The sequence below is a fragment of the Neopsephotus bourkii genome, unplaced genomic scaffold (genome assembly GCF_033783945.1).
Source record: "Neopsephotus bourkii isolate Nb327-2 ecotype Australia unplaced genomic scaffold, CSIRO-AGI_Nbou_v1 NB_230, whole genome shotgun sequence".
In the NCBI taxonomy this organism is placed as follows: Eukaryota; Metazoa; Chordata; class Aves; order Psittaciformes; family Psittacidae; genus Neopsephotus; species Neopsephotus bourkii.
This window is the reverse complement of record NW_026900740.1, coordinates 1515996-1536269: the sequence shown is the minus strand read 5'-3', so window position 1 is coordinate 1536269 and position 20274 is coordinate 1515996. Positions and strand designations below refer to the sequence as shown.

The window sequence follows — 20274 nt, the reverse complement described above, 5'->3', positions numbered from 1 at the left end:
CGTGGGCTTGGATTACTTTGCCTGTGAATACCCCAAAGTGTTTGGCTCACTCTCCTTTAAGCTGTTCCAAGCCTCTTTACAAGCCGGTGCCAATCCTGCGCGTCGCTGAGCGCCGCTCTCTATAGACACAAAACTTAATAGATAGACTTTAATCAACCCAACTGGCCCGGGGCCAGGCAGTGGGGCGAGCAGGTGCTGAGCAGGGGAGGGTCGTTGGGAGGATTTTATCCGGGCGCTGCTTTGTTTTGGAGATCTCATCTCGTTGTTTAAAAGTGCCTCTTGCTGTTTTATGCTGGAGGTGCGCTTAAGGAGTCTTAAAACCAGCTGCCAAAGCCTGTGTGGAGGAAGGATGAGGTGTGGGAGCACGTAGCATTATTCCAGCCCAGGGGCCAGGACGAGGCAGGGAGATTTGCTGGTGTAAAGCCCGATTGCTGATGTTTTCCCCCTCCGTTACAACCTGGGAAACTGAGATTGCAACACCAGACTTGTGCAGAGAAGCCAAATTCCCCTTTGCCAGGAAGCAGACGCTTTAATGCTTCAAACTGGCTCTATTTGGCATTTCCAGGGACCGGTGCAGGGAGGCTTTCCAACTGCAAACTGGAGGTAACCTCAGGGGCTGGAGGAGGCGGCGGGCACCCAGCACAGTGACATGGGCAGCATTCTTCTCACTGTAAGGACTCAGCTGCTAAAAGCTCTTCCCTGGTGCTGGTAGCAGCCTGAGCCCACAGCGGCTGGTTCAGGGAGTTGAACAAGATGTGAGTCCTATGGAACATCAGCCCTAACACCCTGGGGTGCTTGGGCCGATGGGGACGGTGTTCTCTGCTCCCAGCGCCCACCAACAGGGAGATCTGCCCGGCCTTGCTCTTCACCCCTGGCATTTTCATGCATGGCATTAAACCCCATATTGTTTCTGTAAGGGCAAACAGGCGTGGGACAGTGAGATGCCAGGGTTGTCTGCTCTGCTCCAGAGTCACAGAGCTGCATGGAGAGTTCCAAGCGGGAAGAGGCAGGACTGTGTCTGTCGGAAGAGACAATAAAGGGGAGTACCGTGTTATTAAAGTTAACTAGGGGAACGAAAACCTAGCGAGAGGAAAGTTCTTGCTTAATGACACTTCCATTACGCAATAAACTTTGATTCACCAGTCTGTCAAAATGTGCAGAGATTGCTGTAATGACAGGGGAGTGTGTTCTGGTACTGCCTCCCTGCACCGCCGCCGTGATCCTGAAAGCAGGAGGTTTCCATTAAGCACCCGGTGTTGCAGGGCTGAACTTGATGAACCGGGAGGTTCCGGCGTGACCTTTGTTCGTCTGTAAAGGCTGGTCTCTCTTCTCGCCCAAGCCTGGGTTTTCCCCTTGGCATCTAACAAGTGGTTTTGTTCTTTGTAACGAGGCAGTGTGGAAATGGCAGTTCCTTGCTCACCTGAGGTGTTCCCAGCCTTGCTGAGGAGGTTTTGTGCTTCATGCCCTTGCAGCAAGGCCAGCCTCTGGCTCTTTATGCCTTTTCCTGGGCCTTTTGGGATGGATTCAGCTTGATGAGGCAGTGGAGGGTTGGGCATGAATGTAAAAAGCTGATGACAGAGAGTTAAATAACCCATCAAGGCTCCTGAATAGTTCATTTTGGGTATATGTAAAATATTTCCTTGGATACAGAAGATATTCTTTCAAGGGCTGATTTTCAGTGCTGACAACAACCAGCTCAGCAAGATGAGGTTTGGACTGACCCAAACCATTTTTTTTTTCCAGTCTCATTCTGTTCATGAAACTAAAGTGGATTATTTAAAACAAAATATACTTCTTCATATTAACACACACCCAACCCCACTGACACAAAAGCCCTCAGCATCTCCCATCACCTTTAGAACGCAGCTGCCTTTCAGCACACTGTCTCATGGTGCAGGATCCTTCTGGAGCCTGAGTGCGTGTGTAGACACACACACAATTGTGTGCTCCTCCAACCCTCATTTGGGTCTGCACTGTTGTTCCTGACAAGCTGCTGGATGAAGGGCAGGGAGAGGCAGGTCTGTTGGGTCTTTGCTTTTTCCTCCATCACTTCTTGGCAGGGCAGCTCTTGCTCTCACAAGGGACCAGCAGCTCCATACCTTCCTCCCTCATCTCTCCTGTGCTCATGCTGGAGCCTTTCCCTCTCCAGCCAGAGATGCTTACTGCTGTAAAAACCTGCTGATGGTAGTAAGTGTGGCCGGGAGAAGGTGGTTTGCAGCCTGTGCTGGTCGCTGTGTGTTGTCCCTCTCTTTGGCCCTGGGGTGGGATGTGCCTTGAGGTTCCCCACTTGGGTGCTCTCCACCCAGGCTGGGTGCAAGGGGAGCTCAGAGCACAGCCTCCCAGAATACAGGATCTGCCTACTCTGAGCAAGCCATGCGTTTGCCATGGAGTTTGTACAATTGACATGGTGGAAATCATTGGGATGGGGTGGATTGTGTGCCACAAGGGCACAACTGCATCCAAGGCATTAATTGACCCTAATGCTTGTCCTGGAAGAGCTGTGATCAGCTGCAGTCCCATCCCAAACATCCCAGGCTGGGGCTTTGCTGCTCTTCAGGCAGGATGTTATCCCGGGATAGTGTCTGTAGTGCTCCTGCTTGCTGTTCTCCCAGAGCTGTGCTTTGTGCTGCTGTTGGCTGAATGTTTCTCGAGCGTGTAGGAGCAAACTGCGAGGATTTGCTTAGTGAGTGTCAGTGAATGAAACACAAAAGGCCTGTCAGGGGGAACTGCTGGGTAATTACTATAATTTACAGCCTACATTTTAATTTTGAGCGTTATTTTTTCAACAATAAGGGAGCAGGAATAATATCCAAACCAGGTGAAGGCAGAGAGCTGGGCCCGCCAGGAGCAGCTGCTTCACGTGTGCTCACTGCCCTGTGCTGGAGACTCCAGTGGCCCCAGCCAGACCAGAGGGGATGGCACCTCTCAGGAAGGAGGCTTCCCATCCTCTCCCAGGGTCAAAGGATAGGGACACGGCACACAAGGAGGGTTGTGGTACAAGGGAGAGAGCTGGGCAGGTCTGTGGTCAGGGCACAGGCTTGATGCAGCAGAAGGTTGATGCTCAGAAAGGGGAGATGTGGGAACTGAGGGTCCCCAGCCAGGGCCAGCGGAACAGGAAGACAGCATTAGAGCTGAGCTGGCCAGGGGTCCCGACTCCATGTCCACACCTCATTTGGTGGCACTGCTTCCCTATGGAGAGGTGGCGTGATACATGTGAAGACTGTTGTGAGCTCCTTCGTGGCCACGAAGCACGTCAGAAGCATGGTTGCATCCAGCCACTGAGGGAGAGGTCCATCAGGAGCATGATGGGCTGGTTTCAAGGAAGGAAGAGCATCACCCATCATTGCAGCAAGATCACACCGGGCTGGCTGCCTGCATGATGGTCCCTCTGGCAATGCCTCCAGTGCCTGCAAGGACATGGGCTTCCCTCTGCGCCCTGTCCTCACTGCTCTCCTTAGGAATCCAGTGCTCATCCAGCTCTGCCCTCACTGACTCCATGGACCTGGAGAAGTTACCTTCCTTAGGCATCGGTCCTCCCACGTGCTCCAGAGTGCCCCGAGATCAGTGGAAGAAAGCGATGCTGCGGTGCACTAATTCAGCTTAGCAGTGCCAACCACGGTGTCAGGATGCATTGGGTTCCAAAGTGCCAATCTTCTTCCAGTATGGGGTTATGGCGTGTTTGGCTGTGCTATAGTGAGAACTGCCTCCACCCTTGCTCCCAAGAGGTTTCATGGGTGCAAGAGGATTGCACCAGGTACTGTCAGGCATAGGGGAATGGGGTCGCTTAGCTCTTCCCGTGTAACCTTGATCTGATAATCCATGAGCGCCCATTAAGGGACCCTTTTATGGACTCCCTCCACCCTTGCCGAGCCCCGAATGGAGCAGGGCAGCCGTGCTGGAGACCCTTGGAACGCTGCAGACAGCCGATGGGGCACGAGCTGATGGCCCCTGCTGCCCTCCGGTTTCTCCTCTGCGCTCCAAGATGTTCTCCAGGCTTCTCTCCCTTCCACCCCCCGCTTCCTGGTACCGGAGCAGAAGCCCCAGTCCACCCACAGTGAGACCGATGCCGATCCTCTCCCTATCCCTCCTTCACCGGGGCAGCAGGACCGAGGTGTGCCAGGGTGCCACGGCATCCCGCCAGCGTGCCACTGGGCTCGCCAGCGCGCACATCCCCGAAGAAAAGCGCCTTTGATTCACTTGAGAGCGGAGGAAACTATTAGCCAAGCTTTGTTTTCCTGGATCCCTCCCCCTGCCGCTGACATTCAGACGAGAGCGAGGGAGACAGAAAGTGAGAGAGGGAGGCGGGAGCGGGTGCCAAGCGGCCGCACCCCTTGTCAGCTTGGGTCAGCGCCACGTTCGTTATTAATGCTCTGTCTAGAGGTCACATTCAGATGCAACGAGCCCTGGGTCAGCCAGAGGAACAGATTAGAGCTCGCTCGCTGCTCCGCCACATACCGACGGCACCGGCTCCCCGTCCCCGGGCTGGCAGGAGCGGAGCCGCGGCGCGCAGCCGGCTGCTCCCTCCCCTTTGCCTTGCTCCTGCCTTTTTTTTCCCTCTTGTTTTTAATTATTGTTATTTCTTGGCAACGTCTGGCATCTCCTGAAGCCGCGCAGCCTCCCCGTAGCCCTGAGCGAGGAGGTGAGGTCGGGGAGAAGACACTGGAGGCGCTTCCATCCACGTTAAACAACCGCGGCTGCAGCGGGCTGGAAAGCTCCGGCGAGCCGGAGGAGCGCAGAGGACGCCGGAGGGAAGAGCGCTGGGGCCGGAGCATGTGTTCCCACCAACTTCTGCCATCGGGGTCAGGAGTCTTCCGCCTGTGACCTGGTTTCCAGCCCCGGAGCCCACTCGCTCGCCGCTCTCGGCCGCCCATGGCTCTGAAATCCTCTCGCCCCCAGGATTTAAGGAACCGGCTTTGCTTTCTTCTCTATCTCCGGCTGCTGCGAGGGAGCGAAAGCAAAATGCGTGGGGAGGGTGCGAGCGGAGCACTCGCAGCGCTTCGCAGCGGGCTGCCGTGCCCGGGGGGGCTTTGAAGAAGTGCCCCGGCGCCCGCGTCCTTCCCAGCCTGCCCGCTGCACGCTCCGGGCACGCTCCCTGCCCGCCGGAGCCCGACCCGGAGCACGTAAGTCCCGGCTTTGGGGTCCGAAGGATGGGGTTAACCTCAGGGGTTGCGTTGCAGCTGCGTGCCTGCGGGCAGCCCCTGCGTCCGGAGCCCCCGCCCCAGCCCCAGCCAGCGCAGCCTGCCTTAAGATCTGATAACTCAGTTAGTCATAGTTTCAGTTGCGCTGCGGAACCGAGGGCTGAGCGGTGCCGAGGCGGGTTGGGGAGCACGGCACAGAGGCTGGGGGTGGGGGACAGAGGCTCCGTGCTGGTGGAGCTCAGCAAACCAGGGTACCTGGCAAGCTGAGGGCGTACTGGCAGGTCCCGGGGTGTCTCGGTCGGTCCCTCCCCAGATGATTGCAGTGTGGGTGCAGGTGCTGCTGTTTTGCTCTGGGTTTCATGTAAAGGGAAGAGCTGGGCTGCCTGCCGGGTCCCGCAGGCAGGGGCTGCAGCAGCTTCCTCTTCATGAGCCCAGCACGGACACAACCACCTGCCCCGTGGCTGCAGGCATCTCAGGGGAAAGGGCAGCCAGGAGCTGGCATCACCCGCGGCTTGCAAAGGTCACACCGTGCTGGGGACTGTTTGCACTGGCATCCATCACCCTCCAGCCCCGAGCTGTGCTGTGCCGCATCCCGCTTCCCGGGTGGCACAGCATCTCGCCCTCTGGAGCTGCCAGTGTTGCAGGGCTTTGCCTGGGGGGCAGCGAGTGACGCCCCGGCTGTCACACTTGGTGCGGGGCCACCAGCGCTGTGATGAGCAAAAAGGGGTTGAGCTGTTTGTTTGCTTTGGACAGCAGCGATGGGTTGTGACACCGGGGACTGTCCTGTGTTCCCCTGCAGCTTTCTGCAACAGTGGGGGGAGGACTCCCACCCCGGCTCGTTATCTGTCATGGTTGGTGGCCGGACGTCCCTTTCTGTGTTTATTATTGTATCGGAGAGGTCCCAGCTTGCCAGCGGGGTGATGGAGGTCGTGGGTTTGGCTTAAGCGAGGCTGGGAGTTGCAGAGTTAAAGCTCAAACTTGTTTCTTGGCTTGCCACAGCCTTTTGTGGTGCTCAGCGCAGTGTGATGCCTGCCTCTTTACATGCAATTTGATAAGCCCTGGTGCTGGGACCGGGCAGGATACAGGCACCGGCTGGATGTTAACTCCTGCTGTGCTGGGTACTGCTGAGTGTATCCAGGATGTGGGAAGCAGAGAGGGGGGAGTTCATCTCTCCTGGGGTGTGTGGTGTAGGGCTCACACACACTGGTGGAGGTGTGTCCGTCTGGCTCTGATTGCTTGTGTCTGTGCTGAGATCAGTCTGGCCTAGGGTGGGTTTGTTGTGGGGCTGGAGCAGAGGTTGGGCTGGCACTTAGGTCTGAGCTGGTGCTTGGGGCAGAGCCGCATTCAGGAGCCTGAACATGGCACTCACCGTGGTCCTGAGCCCAAAGCATCAGAGCAGCCAGGGGAGGGGTTGGGGATGAACAACAGAGATACCCAGGCAGTGCCTCTTCCCAGGCTCTGTGATTGGTGGCTTCTGGGCAGAAAACCCCTTAACAAAAGAGGGTGATGCCCTTGGCAGGTTCTTTCCCTGCTGGTTTTCATCTTGAAGTCACCTTTTGTGGCAGTACCTTGCCCCTGGGCTCAGTCTCTGCATCCTGTGCAGGGATGCTTTGGTGCAGGGGAGCTTCAGGGGAGTTTTTGGCCTGAGTGTGGCATCATGTGGGCAGCCAGGATCCAGCCAGACCGGCAGGACCCAGCTGGACTGGCAGCATCTGGCAGGCTGGTGGCAGCTCCGGCTCCAATGGGCACCATGGGAAGCACCAGCCATGCACCAGGAAGGACTGCCGGCAATGGGGCTTTATTTCCCAGCAAGCCTGGATGGTGCCCACCTGGATCTTGTCCAGGAGCCTGGGATGGAGGGACCAGGGTGCCGCTGTGCCTCCCTGTGTGCTGTGGTTGTGAGCTGCAGGACCAGGGGTGCCCAGGACACCCCTGCAGAGCCTGCAAGGACACAGGGTGCTGACTTGCTCCTTCCTCCTCCTCTTCTTCCTCCACCCTGCTGGGTTGCCCCAGCGCTGGCAGGAGCCTCATGCTCGGGTGGCACCATCTGGCCAGGATTGCCAGCCCTTGGCTTGGTGCCTGACCTGGGAAGCTGGTTGTGCTCATTGAGCCTGTGATCAGCACTAATCCTGCAGCATGCCTCTTCCCAGCCCAGGGCATCACCTGGGTTTCCCTGCCTGGGATCTTCCTCCCCATCCATAAGAGGACTTCATGCTCCAACCCCTGAACTGCCTTCTCACTGTTCAGTGTCATCACTGGGGCACAGGGGGGTGGGAAGAGCCTTTGCTTCATGCTGGAGACTAAGAGCTGCTGTCCTAAGTTGTCCTGGTCATGCCAATGCCTCCTGCAGCTATCCCAAAGGGAAGGGAGCACTGCTCACCTTCCTGACTGCCTGGTGGCTGGCCGAGACGTGGCTGTGGGACGTATTTTGTTCCAGAGATGGTTAGCATAGTGCCTTTTTTTCCCTCTTGGAAAATCAAACAGCCTCTTGTAGGCCAGGGGATGACCTACGAAGCCGTTCAGACGGGTGCTGGTGACCATATTGTTCCTGTGGAGTTTGGCTTGTGCAGAGGATGTTTCCCATCCTGTGTGGATAATGCTGCCATTATGCGAGTGTATCTGGTGTTAAATCCTTGCTCTCTGTTCACAGGTCTCCTTGAGCATGGGCGGAACTGGTCGGCCATTGCCAGGATGGTGGGCTCCAAGACCGTGTCACAGTGCAAAAACTTCTACTTCAACTACAAGAAGAGGCAGAACCTGGACGAGATCCTACAGCAACACAAACTGAAAATGGTGAGTGCCCCATCGCAGCCCACACCAGGCAGTGCAGATCTCACCCAGCGAGTGCTTGCGTGCTTCCCACATCCAAGGGGGGCCTTCATCATCTTGGAGGGAAAGCTCTGGGGAGCGGGAAGTGGTGCAGGAAAGGGTTGCCCACCCATCTGTCCCTGGGAGGTGTGGAGGAGGGAGAGCTGCTGTGTGGGAGATGCCTGGGCATCTGGAGTGTGGCTGGTACGCGGGGAGATAAGGAGCAGCAGGAGGAGCGGGGCTGCTCCTTGTTAATCCAGGACGTGAGCTCAGCCCTGGCTGCACGGATACTTTGCTGCTGGTGAGGCTGTGCCATTCCACCCTGGCAAGGCCACACAGATCAGTGCCTTGCAGGTACCCCAGTTACCTGGTAAACTGCCAATTTGTCCCAGAGGAATTCAGTGGTTTAGGACAAAAAGGCTGGTTCCAAAATGGATGTGGCTTCTCTTTGGGGCTGCAAGCAGATGCACCCATCCCTCCGTGCCTCAGATTCTTCCTCCGAAGGGGCTAATGCTGCTTCTTTCCTAGCATATGGTGCAGAGTGTGAATGAAGAGGGGCTTGCTTGGTGTTCTGGAGATAGGATGGACTGCTAAGAGCAACTTAAGCATTATAATTATTTCATTTGTAGAGTATCCTGGGGTTCCCAGTTTCTAGCTAATAGAATTCACATGGCTAAACCCCAAGGGGTGCTTTGAAAATGCAAAGGACAATGTTCAATGCAGGAATCTCTCCAAGCAAGCTATTACAGCAAGAGTAAAAAGACAGACAGGAAAACATTCAATGACTCACCCAGGAATTTAATATCCTAGTCAGTCTATAGGAATGAGAGAAAGAGAAGGCATCGGCGGTTCTTTATTAATTCTCTATGCACAGACACTCCTGTGTTCCCATGTTTCACCCAATTGTTTTTAGAAACAAAGCAAACAAACTGCATAAAAGACCCCCAAACCGATAGAAAGGCCGGGATGAAATGTGCATCAAGCCCTCGGAATAGAAAATGTTCCATCCGAAAGAAATCATTGTTCATTACTGGGGAGAATCTGAAATCAGCTCATACAGCTTAACTGGCAGTGCAACCGGTGTGTGTTCATTTGCTCCGCTTCATAATGGTGCAGAAATTATATCACGGAAGTGTTTTTCTGCAGAGCCACATTTTTCCCTGCATCCGTCCCTCCAAGGCAGCCGCTAGACTTCTCCAGTCTAATTGCTCACTCTCACTTGCAGTTTATATCAGCATCATCATTTTAGGTTTTGAGCATTGGAGGCTATGGGATTCGGTTGTGGAGAAGAACAATGAACGTTCAGCTGTTATTTATTGTGCTCTATTGTTTTGTGGCAACAGCAGATGCCAGAAAGCTGAATAAAGTAAAAGAACAACTGAGATTAAATTGCCATAGACCTTCCTTCCTGACTCCTAAATATATTCCCAACCAAACCAAGCCTCCAAATCTCATCCTATACCCAGTAGTCATCGGTGACCTCTGCGGAGGGAGCATGTGGTGAGGCAGCGTGGCATCTCCTAGTTCTTCCATGACATTCCCAGGTTATTCCCTGACCTCACCACCACCAGCTATTGCTGATGCTGTGCGGAGAAGCACAGAAAGAAGCATGGAAAAGCTCTGCTTTTCTTCCTCTCGCTTAATGAGGGTAAACTTAATCAGCAGATCTCACTCGTTTCCCACATGGGGCTCATTAATACTGCAGCTTCCTCGTCCAGGTGGGTGTGACACTGGGTTTCAGCAGTGTGCAGGTGACTTGGAGTTGCTGCAGAGACAGGCAGGGAGCAGTGACCAGTGCGAGATGGGAAGCAGAGCCTGGCAGGGTCCCTCTGTCCCCAGAGTGTGGTGCAGAGCATGATGTCCCCATTCCCCATGCTGGGACAGTCTTAGGTGGGATGGGGCTGTGTGTTTTAGAGGCCCCTTGTCCTCTTGTGTGCTGGCCAGAGCCCAAGGAGCTCTGGGGATGGGGGGATCCTTCCTCTGAGCATCCAGGGAGCATTCAGCATTAGGATGGAGAAGGGTTTGGGTTGCAACGGGCAAAGGTGGTGTGGCATGGTGATGCTCCTTTTCCACCTCTCCAGAGCCCTCATGGTCCGTACACTCCTATGTGCCATATTTTAATTTGAACACCCATCTTTTGCTGGAGAGATTCTTATCCAGGAAAAGAGCACGCAGGGGCTGAGGAGCTGTGTCAGCACACACAGCCCTATTTCCCCTCTTCCCTGAGCTGCTTAGCACTCACAAGACCCTTGTCCAGCCTGTTTGAGGAGGGAAATTCCACTTTGGTCCTAGCTCAACAGAGCTGGATGCTTCAGATCCTCACCCTCCTCCCTTTCAAGCACCTCCATGGATCAGGGTGTCCTTGCCAGCCGGCTGCACCGTGGGACAGGCAGCCTGTTACTGCTGGGGCAGGGTCAGGCTACCTTGAGGCTTTGCTTTATCTGCCCCACTGTGTGTTTTGGCTTGGGTTCACTGCCGAGCACTCAGCTGTGGCCCAGGCATCAGCGTCACTTAGCCTTGAGATTCTGCGTGCTGCGCTCTCTAGTATCAGTGTTTGAGGAAAGCAGAGCTTTGGGATGCACAGTGTCCTTCGAGCTGCTCTTTTCATTAGGGGTTGCAGATCAGGCACTGTCTTCACCGTGACCTCTTGGCGGTGTGATTATCACTTTAGTGTAGTGATTGCTGGGGCTTGTTTTGGCTTGCGCAGCGAAGATGGGCAAGTTGCTCCTAAGCTGATCCTGCTTGAAGGACAAATCCTTTGGACCAGTGTGAGCAGCGTTTCTTCAGTTCCTTGCTTTTTTGAGTGGTGCTGGCTTTGCACAGCAAAGCTGCTTTGGGAGGACAGCCGGGTGGCATCTTCTTCTGGAGGGTGAACAAGTCTGCCTTGCCTTGGTGCAGAGCCTTGGCCTTGGGATGGGGAGCTGAGACCCTCCTCAGCACGGTGGCAGAGAAGTCCTGCCTGTGGGGTCACCACTGCCTCTTCCCATCGCTGCTGCCTGCTTCTGTGGCAGGGCATAGGAGTCACTCTCTGGTTAGACCTAGTCCTGGTGCAGTCTCAGATACACATCGTTATGTCACATCAGTCTGGCACTGCCAGGTCCTGCTCTTAGGAACGGCTGATGCTGATGGGAGGTACCCATATTGATGTCTCCGTGTCAGTAAGAGGGTTTGGAAGCTGTTTTGGGTGTTGCTGCCACATCAGATGGTGAGTACAAGGAGAGACCAAATTTGTCGGGGTGGCTGCTCTGCCTGCGAGGTAGAAAACCAGAGAGATGGGCAGGGAACTAGAGTGGTGGGAGGCAGTGGCCAGTGCCTGGGTGGTGAGGGAAGAGCTGCCCATCCCTGCCAGGCTGGGAGTCAGCGTGATGGGGCTGGCTGAGTTCCTGGTACCCGGGAGGGCAGCGTGGAGGAGCAGGCATGGAGAACCCCTCATGCTGAGTTCAGTGCCCTTGCTGTGCACAGCCCATCTCCTCAGTGGTCTTGATGAGGCAGACTGCAGAAGTAGCATCAAGTCCTGGATGCTCCTGCAAAAGTACCTGGTGTCAGGTAGGGAGTAGAGACCCTGTGGGCTGGTATAGCACAAAGTGAGCATCAGAATGCTCATCGCAAACGGTCCTGGCACCTTCCCCTGCCCTTGCTGGTAATTGCTTAGATTGAGGGTATGTTATGAGACAGGAGATGCCTGGTCCTAGGCAGTGCTCACAGAGACACTTCTATGTCTGCTGCAGTGTTGGTTAGGATCCCATGTCAGCTGTGGGAGCCCCGTGATTCATTACGGAGGCAGAAAGGGACCCCTTTCCTGGGCTGGGTGCCAGGAGCAAGCCTGCACGAGGGGGCTGGTGCTGTTAGCATTAGAAGAGGTGGTGGCTTGAACGTATCTGTAGATGTAGCTGGGATCTGCTGCCTGGATTTCACATCATTTCCCTAAATACCAGCAGCAGTGCTTGCCAGGAGAGGGACCAACAGTGCCTCCAGGGCAGCTCGCTGACAGCCCCCAGGCCCTGGCCAAGTAGGGTGCTGAGGCAGAGGCTGGTTCCCAGCTAAATCCCCAGCGAGGAGCTGCTCCTGCCCGCGGCTGAGTCACAGACCCATGAGTAAGAGGCAGAGAAGTCTTTGCCATAGTAACGTCAGCGCTTTGTCACCACATGAGCGTGATGGGGAACTGCTGCTTCAGACAGAAACGTGCGAGTGCTGAATCGGGGCTGGGGCAGAGGCGCGGACGCCGGCACTGCCAGGGCATCGCCGCTGGGATGGGGTGAGGGCAGCACGGAGCTCTGCCTTCCTCCCACTGCTGCTCTGAGCCTCCACAGAGCCCTTCCTCAAGTGCCTTTTTCCCCTCTCTCCTGCCCAGCTTGATAAAAATAGACTTTGAGCAAGCAGCGTTTCCAAGCAAAAAGCAGTTGTATTTGTTTGTTTTATCTGGAAGTTTTCTAAAGGGTTGAAGGAGGAGGGGGGGGAGAGAAGAGAGGGGAAGGGGGGAGCAGCTCTTCCCAGCACAGAGGTCCAGCAGCAAAGTTAACGTTTCCACCATGGCTTTATCTTCTCATCCATGTAAATAAACATCCTACACGCGTCATTCTTGTGGGGTTTGCAGGGAGAGCCGGAGATGATGGGCCTGTTCCTACTGGTAATATTTACTCAAGCAACAAGAGCAGGAAACAATAGCAAAGCTGAGACTTTTCCTTTGGGTCGGTGGGAGGGAGCAGCTGTCTGCACCCTCATGGCTGTGGCACGTGCCCCAGTGAGCAGGGATGGGTCTGTCTCAGGGCAGGACGGGGGCACCATGCAGCTCACCTTCGTGTTGCTGTGCTGCATGGACCATTCCCAGCATGGGAATCAAAGTCCTTTGGCAGCACCGGCCGTGAAAGCTGGTGAGTGAAAGTGTTGGCTGGGGTATGTGGGGCATCAGCTTCGTTATCTGCGATGAGCGTCAGGCTCTGGCCTCTCATGTTTGTGTAGCTGCAGGTAGCACCTGGAAATGTGCAAGATGAGCACATCATGTGCGTGTAATGCATGGACACGGGGCCACCAGGCTCTGCCAGGCCTGTGCTGGTGACTTCTGCATGTGTCATTTGTTCTCCTGTCCACGACATTGCTGCTGTATAGGCTCAGTGACACCTGAGGCTGGAGCTCAGCGTGAAGCCAGGCTGGCCACTGCATGTTGAACGATGATGAGCCCAGGCTGCTGGGCTTTGAGCAGGCAAGGCTAGTCCCAAGGGCTGATAATGGCAGTGGGGAGGGCAATGGCAGTGTTGGCATTTCTCTTGGCCCTTTGGGCAGGAGCGGGGCTCTCTGCTCCCACACAGCTCCTCATGGGCTTTCCTTCTCACCATTCTCTGCCTCGTCCCCAGGAGAAAGAACGGAACGCCAAGAGGAAGAAGAAAAAAGGGACCGCTGTTCCAAACGAAGAAGCCACCTTCCCTCCCGCAGCCGAGGACGAGGAGATGGAGGTGTCAGGGACGAGCGGAAACGAGGAGGAGATGGCCGAGGAGGCGGAAGGTGAGCTCAGGTCTCTTGGCTTTGCTGCATGGTTACAGCAGAGGCAGCACATGAAGCCTCTCCAGGGCTGCAAATGTCAGTGCTCGCAGGGGGTCACATGTGACACCCCAAAGCCACACCGACGTGACAGCATCCCGGAGCATGAGGTACTCGTGGTATTTTGGCTGCCTCTGGATTGCACGCTTGTGACGAGTGTCCTGGATCGCTGCCCTCCTCCTGTGTCTGTCTGGATGGTTATTTTTGGGAGCCCTTTGGTTTCTGATTTCCATCAGCATGTTCTCTGCAAGCTCCCTGCTTACCAGGGCCTAGCATGCTTGGATGCTCTTGTAAATCACATTTCTTGGTGCTTTCCACCAAAGAAGGGTCCCTTCACACTCAGCAGGGTTAGATAGCCACCACTGTGGGCTCTTGAGGAGCTTATGGGCTCAAGGAGGGATAACCCACCAAGGTTTGTGTGTGCCCATCCCTGTCCTGTCGGGCATTGCTGCTGCTGGAGGCCAGCACTGCCAGCAAAGGCAGGGGAAGCTATGGTCTCCCACCAGCAAGGCTGATGGATCTTGGTGGGTCTGTTCCTCCTCCTTACCCTTTTAAGGCAGCGTTTTCCTCCCTCCCAGCCGTACCAAAGAAAGGGAACAACTTGAAAGTGACAATTTTCAGCTATTTATCGCTTAGAAAGCACGGCAGTTTGGAGTTTGGGGAAAATGTGCATAATTTTCCAACAATAGCCCCATTTGACTTCTGTCAAAGTAATTTAATAACTTAACCAGCACTCTGGCACCACGCTGGTTCCTGGCCTCAGCACCCAGGCTAATGGGACTCGAAATGGGAAATCTTTTCAAATCATCTTGGCAAGTGACTCATTACGAGGCAGATTCCAGGTAAATCTTTGTGCAAGGTGATACATGACTCAGAGGCACAAAGTAAGAGGTGGTTATTGCTCTTTGTAAGAGTGCTCGAGAGGAAACAACGTATTCTTGAGATTAGAGACAGAGCTCTTGACATGCCCGGAGCTGTGTGCTCCAAGTATTGTCTCCTGTTCTGCTCCTGGTGTGGGCTGCAGAGATGAAGGAGGTTGCAAGCAGAGGGGATGAAAAGCACAGGCACAGAAGTGGCAGGGTGGGTGACATCTGGGGATGCTTAGGTTATAGGTTGGAGGCAGGGGACCATGCGGCTGACCAGGGAGAAAGGACTCGGTGTGGGGGTTATGGTACCAGTGTGGATTCAGCAGCTGGAAGGAGTGGGCTGGAGCTTGGCTGAGCCTGGAACAAGCCACCATTGGATGTCTCAGTGTGGTGTTCGCGTAGCACTGAGTGGCTGGCAGGGAGAGTTCGGCCAAACGTGCCATAAACCTCATCCCTACAAGGGTGATGGGACACCTCATTGCTTGATTGCAAGTGAGTAAAGGGTGGAGAAGGCTGAGATTCCTGGTGAGTCGGGCACTTTTTCCTGCCAAGGAAGGATGAATGTGCTTTGACACAGTGTTGGGACATAGTCTCTCTGTGCCACTCATCTCACCACTGTTTAAAAGCTGTCTGTGCTGCTATGAAGAGAGGCAAGTCAAGGGATGCACATGAAGAAGCTTTTGGGCTTGAGGTCTGCTCAGTGAGGACACGCTGAAATGGGTTTGTGGAAGGCTCCTGGCTGTTTGTCTGGCAAAGGCTTGGAGGGAGCAATCTGCCCAGCATTAGAAACAATCTCTTGGCATCACCTGCATCTGCAGCAGTTCATGGACGCTTGTGCTTCCAGCTCATTTTAAGCCATTGGTGGCAGATTTGAGAGTGATCTTTTCTATGTAATAATTAACCTGTCCTGCAGCACTGCCAGCACTTTGCTTTCACTGACCCTGACCTCCTTTCATCTGCACTGGCAGCTTAAATAACAATAAACACACCAGTGTTTTGGGATGGTCCCCAGCTGCCCTGGGGTGGCAGAGCCAGGGACATGGGCAACGTAAGTCAGCAATCAGAGTGTGCCTGGTCCTGGGGGAGCAGGGCTGATCCAGAGCCATGGGTGAGAGGGTGAGAAGGGAGCAGGTCCTGTCCTGCAAATCCAGCCAGCAGCCAGGGTTTTCCATTAAAATCCAGCTTCCCAGTTGCTCCATCTCCAGGCTTTTGGGCGTGTGGGTTTGTGTTTGGGTAGGGGTTAACAGCAGTTGTGCTGGGCAGGTGAAGAGGTCCCCAGAACCTCCCTTTGCTTCGTAGGCTCTGGATCCGGGGATCCCGGCGCAGCTCTCCCAGCCCTGGGATCGTCTCCTCCTTGGAGGAACGAGGGCGTTCTCCTCCCAAGGGAGGGGGTGGAGGCAGCGATATGGGAAGCAAGAATCTTGGGCTGATCCTTATTTTTATTTCTTCCCTTTTCTCAGCTGCAGTAAATAACAGCTCCGACACCGAGAGCATTCCCTCGCCGAGGCCTGAAGCCAAAGAAGGAGGCGAAAACGGGGCCAAGGCACCACCCGGGCCGGGAGGTGACTCCGGCACAGAACCGGCAGTCAAGTGGGAAGAGGCTCCAGCACCCCCCGACGCTCCCCCTGCTCCCGCTGCCAACCCCGCTCCTGCTGCCAGCCCGCAGCCGGAGGCAGCTCCTGAGCCACCCAGCAGCGAGGAGAAGGTGCAGGAGGACCTGGTGGTGGACGTGGTGAAAACGGAGGAGCCGGAGGAGAAGGTGAGCGAAGAGCCCTGCAAGAGCGAGGTGAAGAAGGAGGAGAGCGAAGACAGCCAGGAGAAGGACAAGGGGAATGACAAGAAGGCAGAAAGCAGCGTCAGTGGCGCAGGGACAGCAGGGACGGAGGGGACACCCAAGGTCGAGAAGAAGGAGAGCCATAAAGGCAGTAAAGGCTCCGGGGTGAACCCTGACAGCGACTCCAGCGCGACCTGCAGCGCGGATGAGATGGACGAGCAGGATGCTGTGGACAAGAGCAGGTAGGACTGGGGAGAGAGGTGGGCAAGTGCATGGCCCAGGGCCAGACGAGTATCTCTGTACATGCTGCACTGTCCACATGCACTCTCCTGAGCTTGGGAATATCACTGTTGAGGGGCTCCCACAGCCAAAGGCCTGGCTGTGCCCTACGTGGTGGTGACCCTTTGGCTATCACTTCCAAAGGGGCCATTACACAACGGGCAGTGCGATGTCCCAGCGTACAGGTGCTCCTGGGCAATGGCCGTGGGCTGCTGTTGGGTGCAGGGCCGGTGGCAGCCCGTCTGGGTGACGCAATGGAGCGGGACGTGCCCTTGGGGACAGCAGTTGTGCAGAGCACGGGCTGGTTTGCCAGCATCCAGGGTCGGGAATGGCTTCCGAGTCGGTGCTGGCAGGAGAGAAGTCACGTCAGGGACATGTTCCCAGTGCAGAGAGGGAGCGAGCTGCTCCCTTGGTGGAGATGCTGCTTGGATCTGTAGGGGGGAATTACCTGTCCTGGCCATAAAGGGACGGGAATGGTGTGGGCTGTGTGAGCTTTCCTGGGGCTGTGCCTCCAGGTATTCACCTGAGCCACTGCAGTCCTGAGCCCTTCATCCGCCCCTGGAGCCAGCAGCCAAGGGTGATTCTGACCCTTCATGGATGGCTCTTGGGGCAAGGAGGTGAAACACTGGCCTCCTCCTTGGAGAAACGTTCTTCTCTTCTGGCTATCCCCACCCAGAGCCTCATAAATAGGGGGAAGGTTTCCTGGTTTTATAGAATATATATGAATACATGTATCTGATTTTTGTAATGGCTCTGGCTTCCATCCGTGCTGGCTCCTGGGCCAGATGGGACTCCTGACTTTGCCATTGCACACGGGGAAAAGTCCCTCCCCGCCTCAGAGCTGGGACTGGAGGCTGGCATCCTGCATCCAACATCCTGCATCCCACATCCCTGCCATGGGCTTGCAGGGGGCAGTTTATTGGTGAGGGGGGTGCTGCCAGGCTAGGTGGGTTGTACTCAGGGCTGTGGATGGGGCTGTTTGGAAAACCAGCGGAGGAAAGCAGCAGGATGAGGCAGTTGGGAGCCATCGTGCATCTCCACCACTCTTAGTGTTCTCCATGCTTTCCTTGTAATTGATGTGGGAGCCAGCGGGTGAGTCCTCCTTGTGCAGGAACATCCTCCACGCTGCCCTGAATGAGCAGCCCCTCGCTGCTGAGCAGCTGGAAGCAGTGCTGATGATGCTGAGGGGCGGTGCGGGTGCTGCTGGCCCCGGCCCCATGGCAGGGCTGAGGCCTCTTGGCTGCAGTGCTCCTCTCCAGCGGTGGACAGAGTCCAGCACCACCCCTCCCCGCCCTCTCCTCCTTCCCAGATGGGAGAAAGCCTCCCAGCAAAGGGAGAGTGAGGCCAGCGGGGCTGTGCTCCTTGCGTTTAACATTAACCCAGCCGAAAGCAGGACAGCAGCAGCTTGGACCGACTTCCCAGCAGCAAAGGAGCAAGTCTGGGGAACGACTTTTTCATCCCCAGCTCCTCGCTGAGTCAGCGCCTATCTCACTTGTCAAACAGTTACCAGCTTCCAGGAGTGTTAAACATTAAACAGGCATCCCACAGCTCCCGGGCCACTCCTCTTACCCAGTGTGGTGATGGAGCGCGGGTGATGGCAGAGCCAGGCAGCACGGCAATGCTGCAGTTCACACCAGTGCTGGGTCTGATGCTCCTGGTGATGTTCCCCGCAGCCGAGGGCTCGCGGGCGGGTACCGCAGCCCCGCTGCTGCAGTGTGACTCGCACGGAGCAGGGCCAGGCTGCCGGGATGCCACGTGAGCCGCCCCATCACCGCATCACCCGATGCTCGCCCGCCCACCGCGCGCCGGCACGGCGTGGGAGCGCTTCCCCGCGCTGGTGAAGGCATCAAGCTGTCCACAGCATCTCCCAGCAGGGGACTGGGGTTGTCCCTGCGGTGAGAGGGGAAGGGGTAGGGTTGGAGTGTGATGTTGGGGCAGCCTTGCTTGAGTCCTGTGGTTCACGCTGGCAAAGACAAGTCCGAGGTAAGGAGGCAGAGCCTTAGCTCGTCAGAGCTGGGGAAGGCAGCTGATGAGCTGTGGTTCTGTGCAGTGTGCTGCACGAGGGCTGCTGCTGGTGCTGTCGGTACTGCGGTTCCACAGGGGCCACGCCAGATGGGGGCATGTGAGGGAGGCCGTGCATGGTCAACCACTGTAGACCTGAAGTGCAGAGAGGAGATGCCTGCCCATGAGCATCAAACCACCAAGTGTGGCATGAAGCCACCCTTGCACTGTATGTCCTGGTCACTGGCGCAGCCATAGGTAGAAGGGCTGTGTTGGGCGAGCATCGTGTTGGTGCTGTGGCCCTGGGTTGGGGGAGCCCATTGGGGAAATCTGGTAGCTGTCACCTTTGCACAACCACTGTGTGTGCAAGGAATCGTGTTCAGGCCGTGTGTCAGTGTGTTGGCTTGTCTGGCAATGACACTTGTCCATGGTGGAGGGTGAAGGAGGTGTGAGAACACAGTGTCTGGTCACCCTCAAAGCTCTGTGCCTTGGAGGGTCCATTTCCACACTACAAAGGCTCAGCCATGTGCCAGCCCTTTCCTGCTCAAATCCTTTTCCCATCCCTTCCACTGCTATCACCCATGCTCTGACCCATTGGGTCTGGGAGACCCCGGGCTGGCATCAGGTGGATATGAGCTGATGAGGATTGTTCATCTGGTGACTCCCAGAGCGAAGTACCCAACAGACAGCCCTGTGTGCAGCGCAGGATCTGCTGGGAGGGACATACTAAATTATGCAATTTGCATATTGATGAGCTTGGTACTTACCCTGGCTTCCTAAGCTCAGGATCCCAAAGGGCTTTAGAAAACCTGATGATCTTAAGTGTGCTTAAATGCATCTCTGTAAGCGCTATGAATGCACAGAGCTGCTGCTGGGGTGGGTGCTCTGCTGGGGGCTGGTGGGACCCTGCTTGCCCCGCTCTGGAGCATCAGGCTGTTCAGCTACATGTCCTGCAGGAGCTGCTGTGAGGAGAGCAGTGCTGAGCACGTCTGTCCTGGGCCAGCAGTGACAGGGACATGGAGCTGGGCCAGCGCTTCTGGGTCCGTCACCTCCTGTGAGCACCAGTTCAGCATGGAGCGAATGTCTCAGGAGCAAGTGCCAAGTGCCCTTGTCCCCAGCCATGTGTCTCCGCAGACTTTGGGGTGTCTTGCAGGAGCCCTGTGTCCCTCCCAGCATGGCTTCACAGCACCCATGTTGCATTTATCAGTTATTTGGGGAGCAGCTCAGATCTGCTGCCTCTTGCCTGGTCTCCCCTGAGTGCCTAATCAGAGCATCCTGGTCCCAATCCGGAGGTGAGTTCCCTCCGGTGCTGACCACTGTGCAGAGCAGGGGCTGGGGGCAGTCCCAGCACCGTGATGAGTTGATTCCCTGCACATGGCCCTGCCACACTTGTTTATTCATCCAAGGGTGAGCATGGAATGACCTTGAAATTTATAGGCTGAAGAGAGCAGTGAAATAACAGCTAAAATAAACAAATCAAGCCGTAAAGCTTGAAAACTATGAACTGGCTTCAACAAACAGAGCAGAGATGGGCTGGGGAGACGTGGTCCCTGAGGTCTCAGCATGAGCTCAGGAGCTGGGCGCACTGAGGGTTTGACCCGTGGGTTTCACACACCTTCATCCTTACCCCATTTCAGTGACACTGTGGAGATGCTCACACTGTTTGCACAGGGGCTCAGTGTGGCTGGCTGGCTGTTTGAGGCAACTCAAATAGCCAAGGGAAAGATCAAGTAGTGGGGGTGCAGGGCTGCAGAGCCGCTGGGCTGAGCATCAAATCCCATCCAAATCCAGCCTCTCATCTTTCAAGTGATCTGAGCACCCCAGTCATGTGCATGTGGTTGGTTGCCCAGGTTTTAGCACTGTGTTAAAAGAT

At 55.8% G+C, this 20274-nt stretch overlaps 1 protein-coding gene across 9 annotated transcripts in view; it reads left to right on the top strand.

The window, feature by feature from the left end:
- NCOR2 (nuclear receptor corepressor 2) overlaps positions 1-20274 on the top strand; it is a 160202-nt gene that overhangs the window by 106267 nt on the left and 33661 nt on the right. For all 9 annotated transcript variants that reach the window (XM_061344678.1, XM_061344674.1, XM_061344677.1 and 6 more), the window contains exons 17-19: positions 7789-7931; positions 13298-13445; positions 15808-16363. In XM_061344678.1, coding sequence (XP_061200662.1) covers positions 7789-7931; positions 13298-13445; positions 15808-16363 — 847 coding nt within the window. The remainder of the gene's footprint in view (positions 1-7788; positions 7932-13297; positions 13446-15807; positions 16364-20274) is intronic.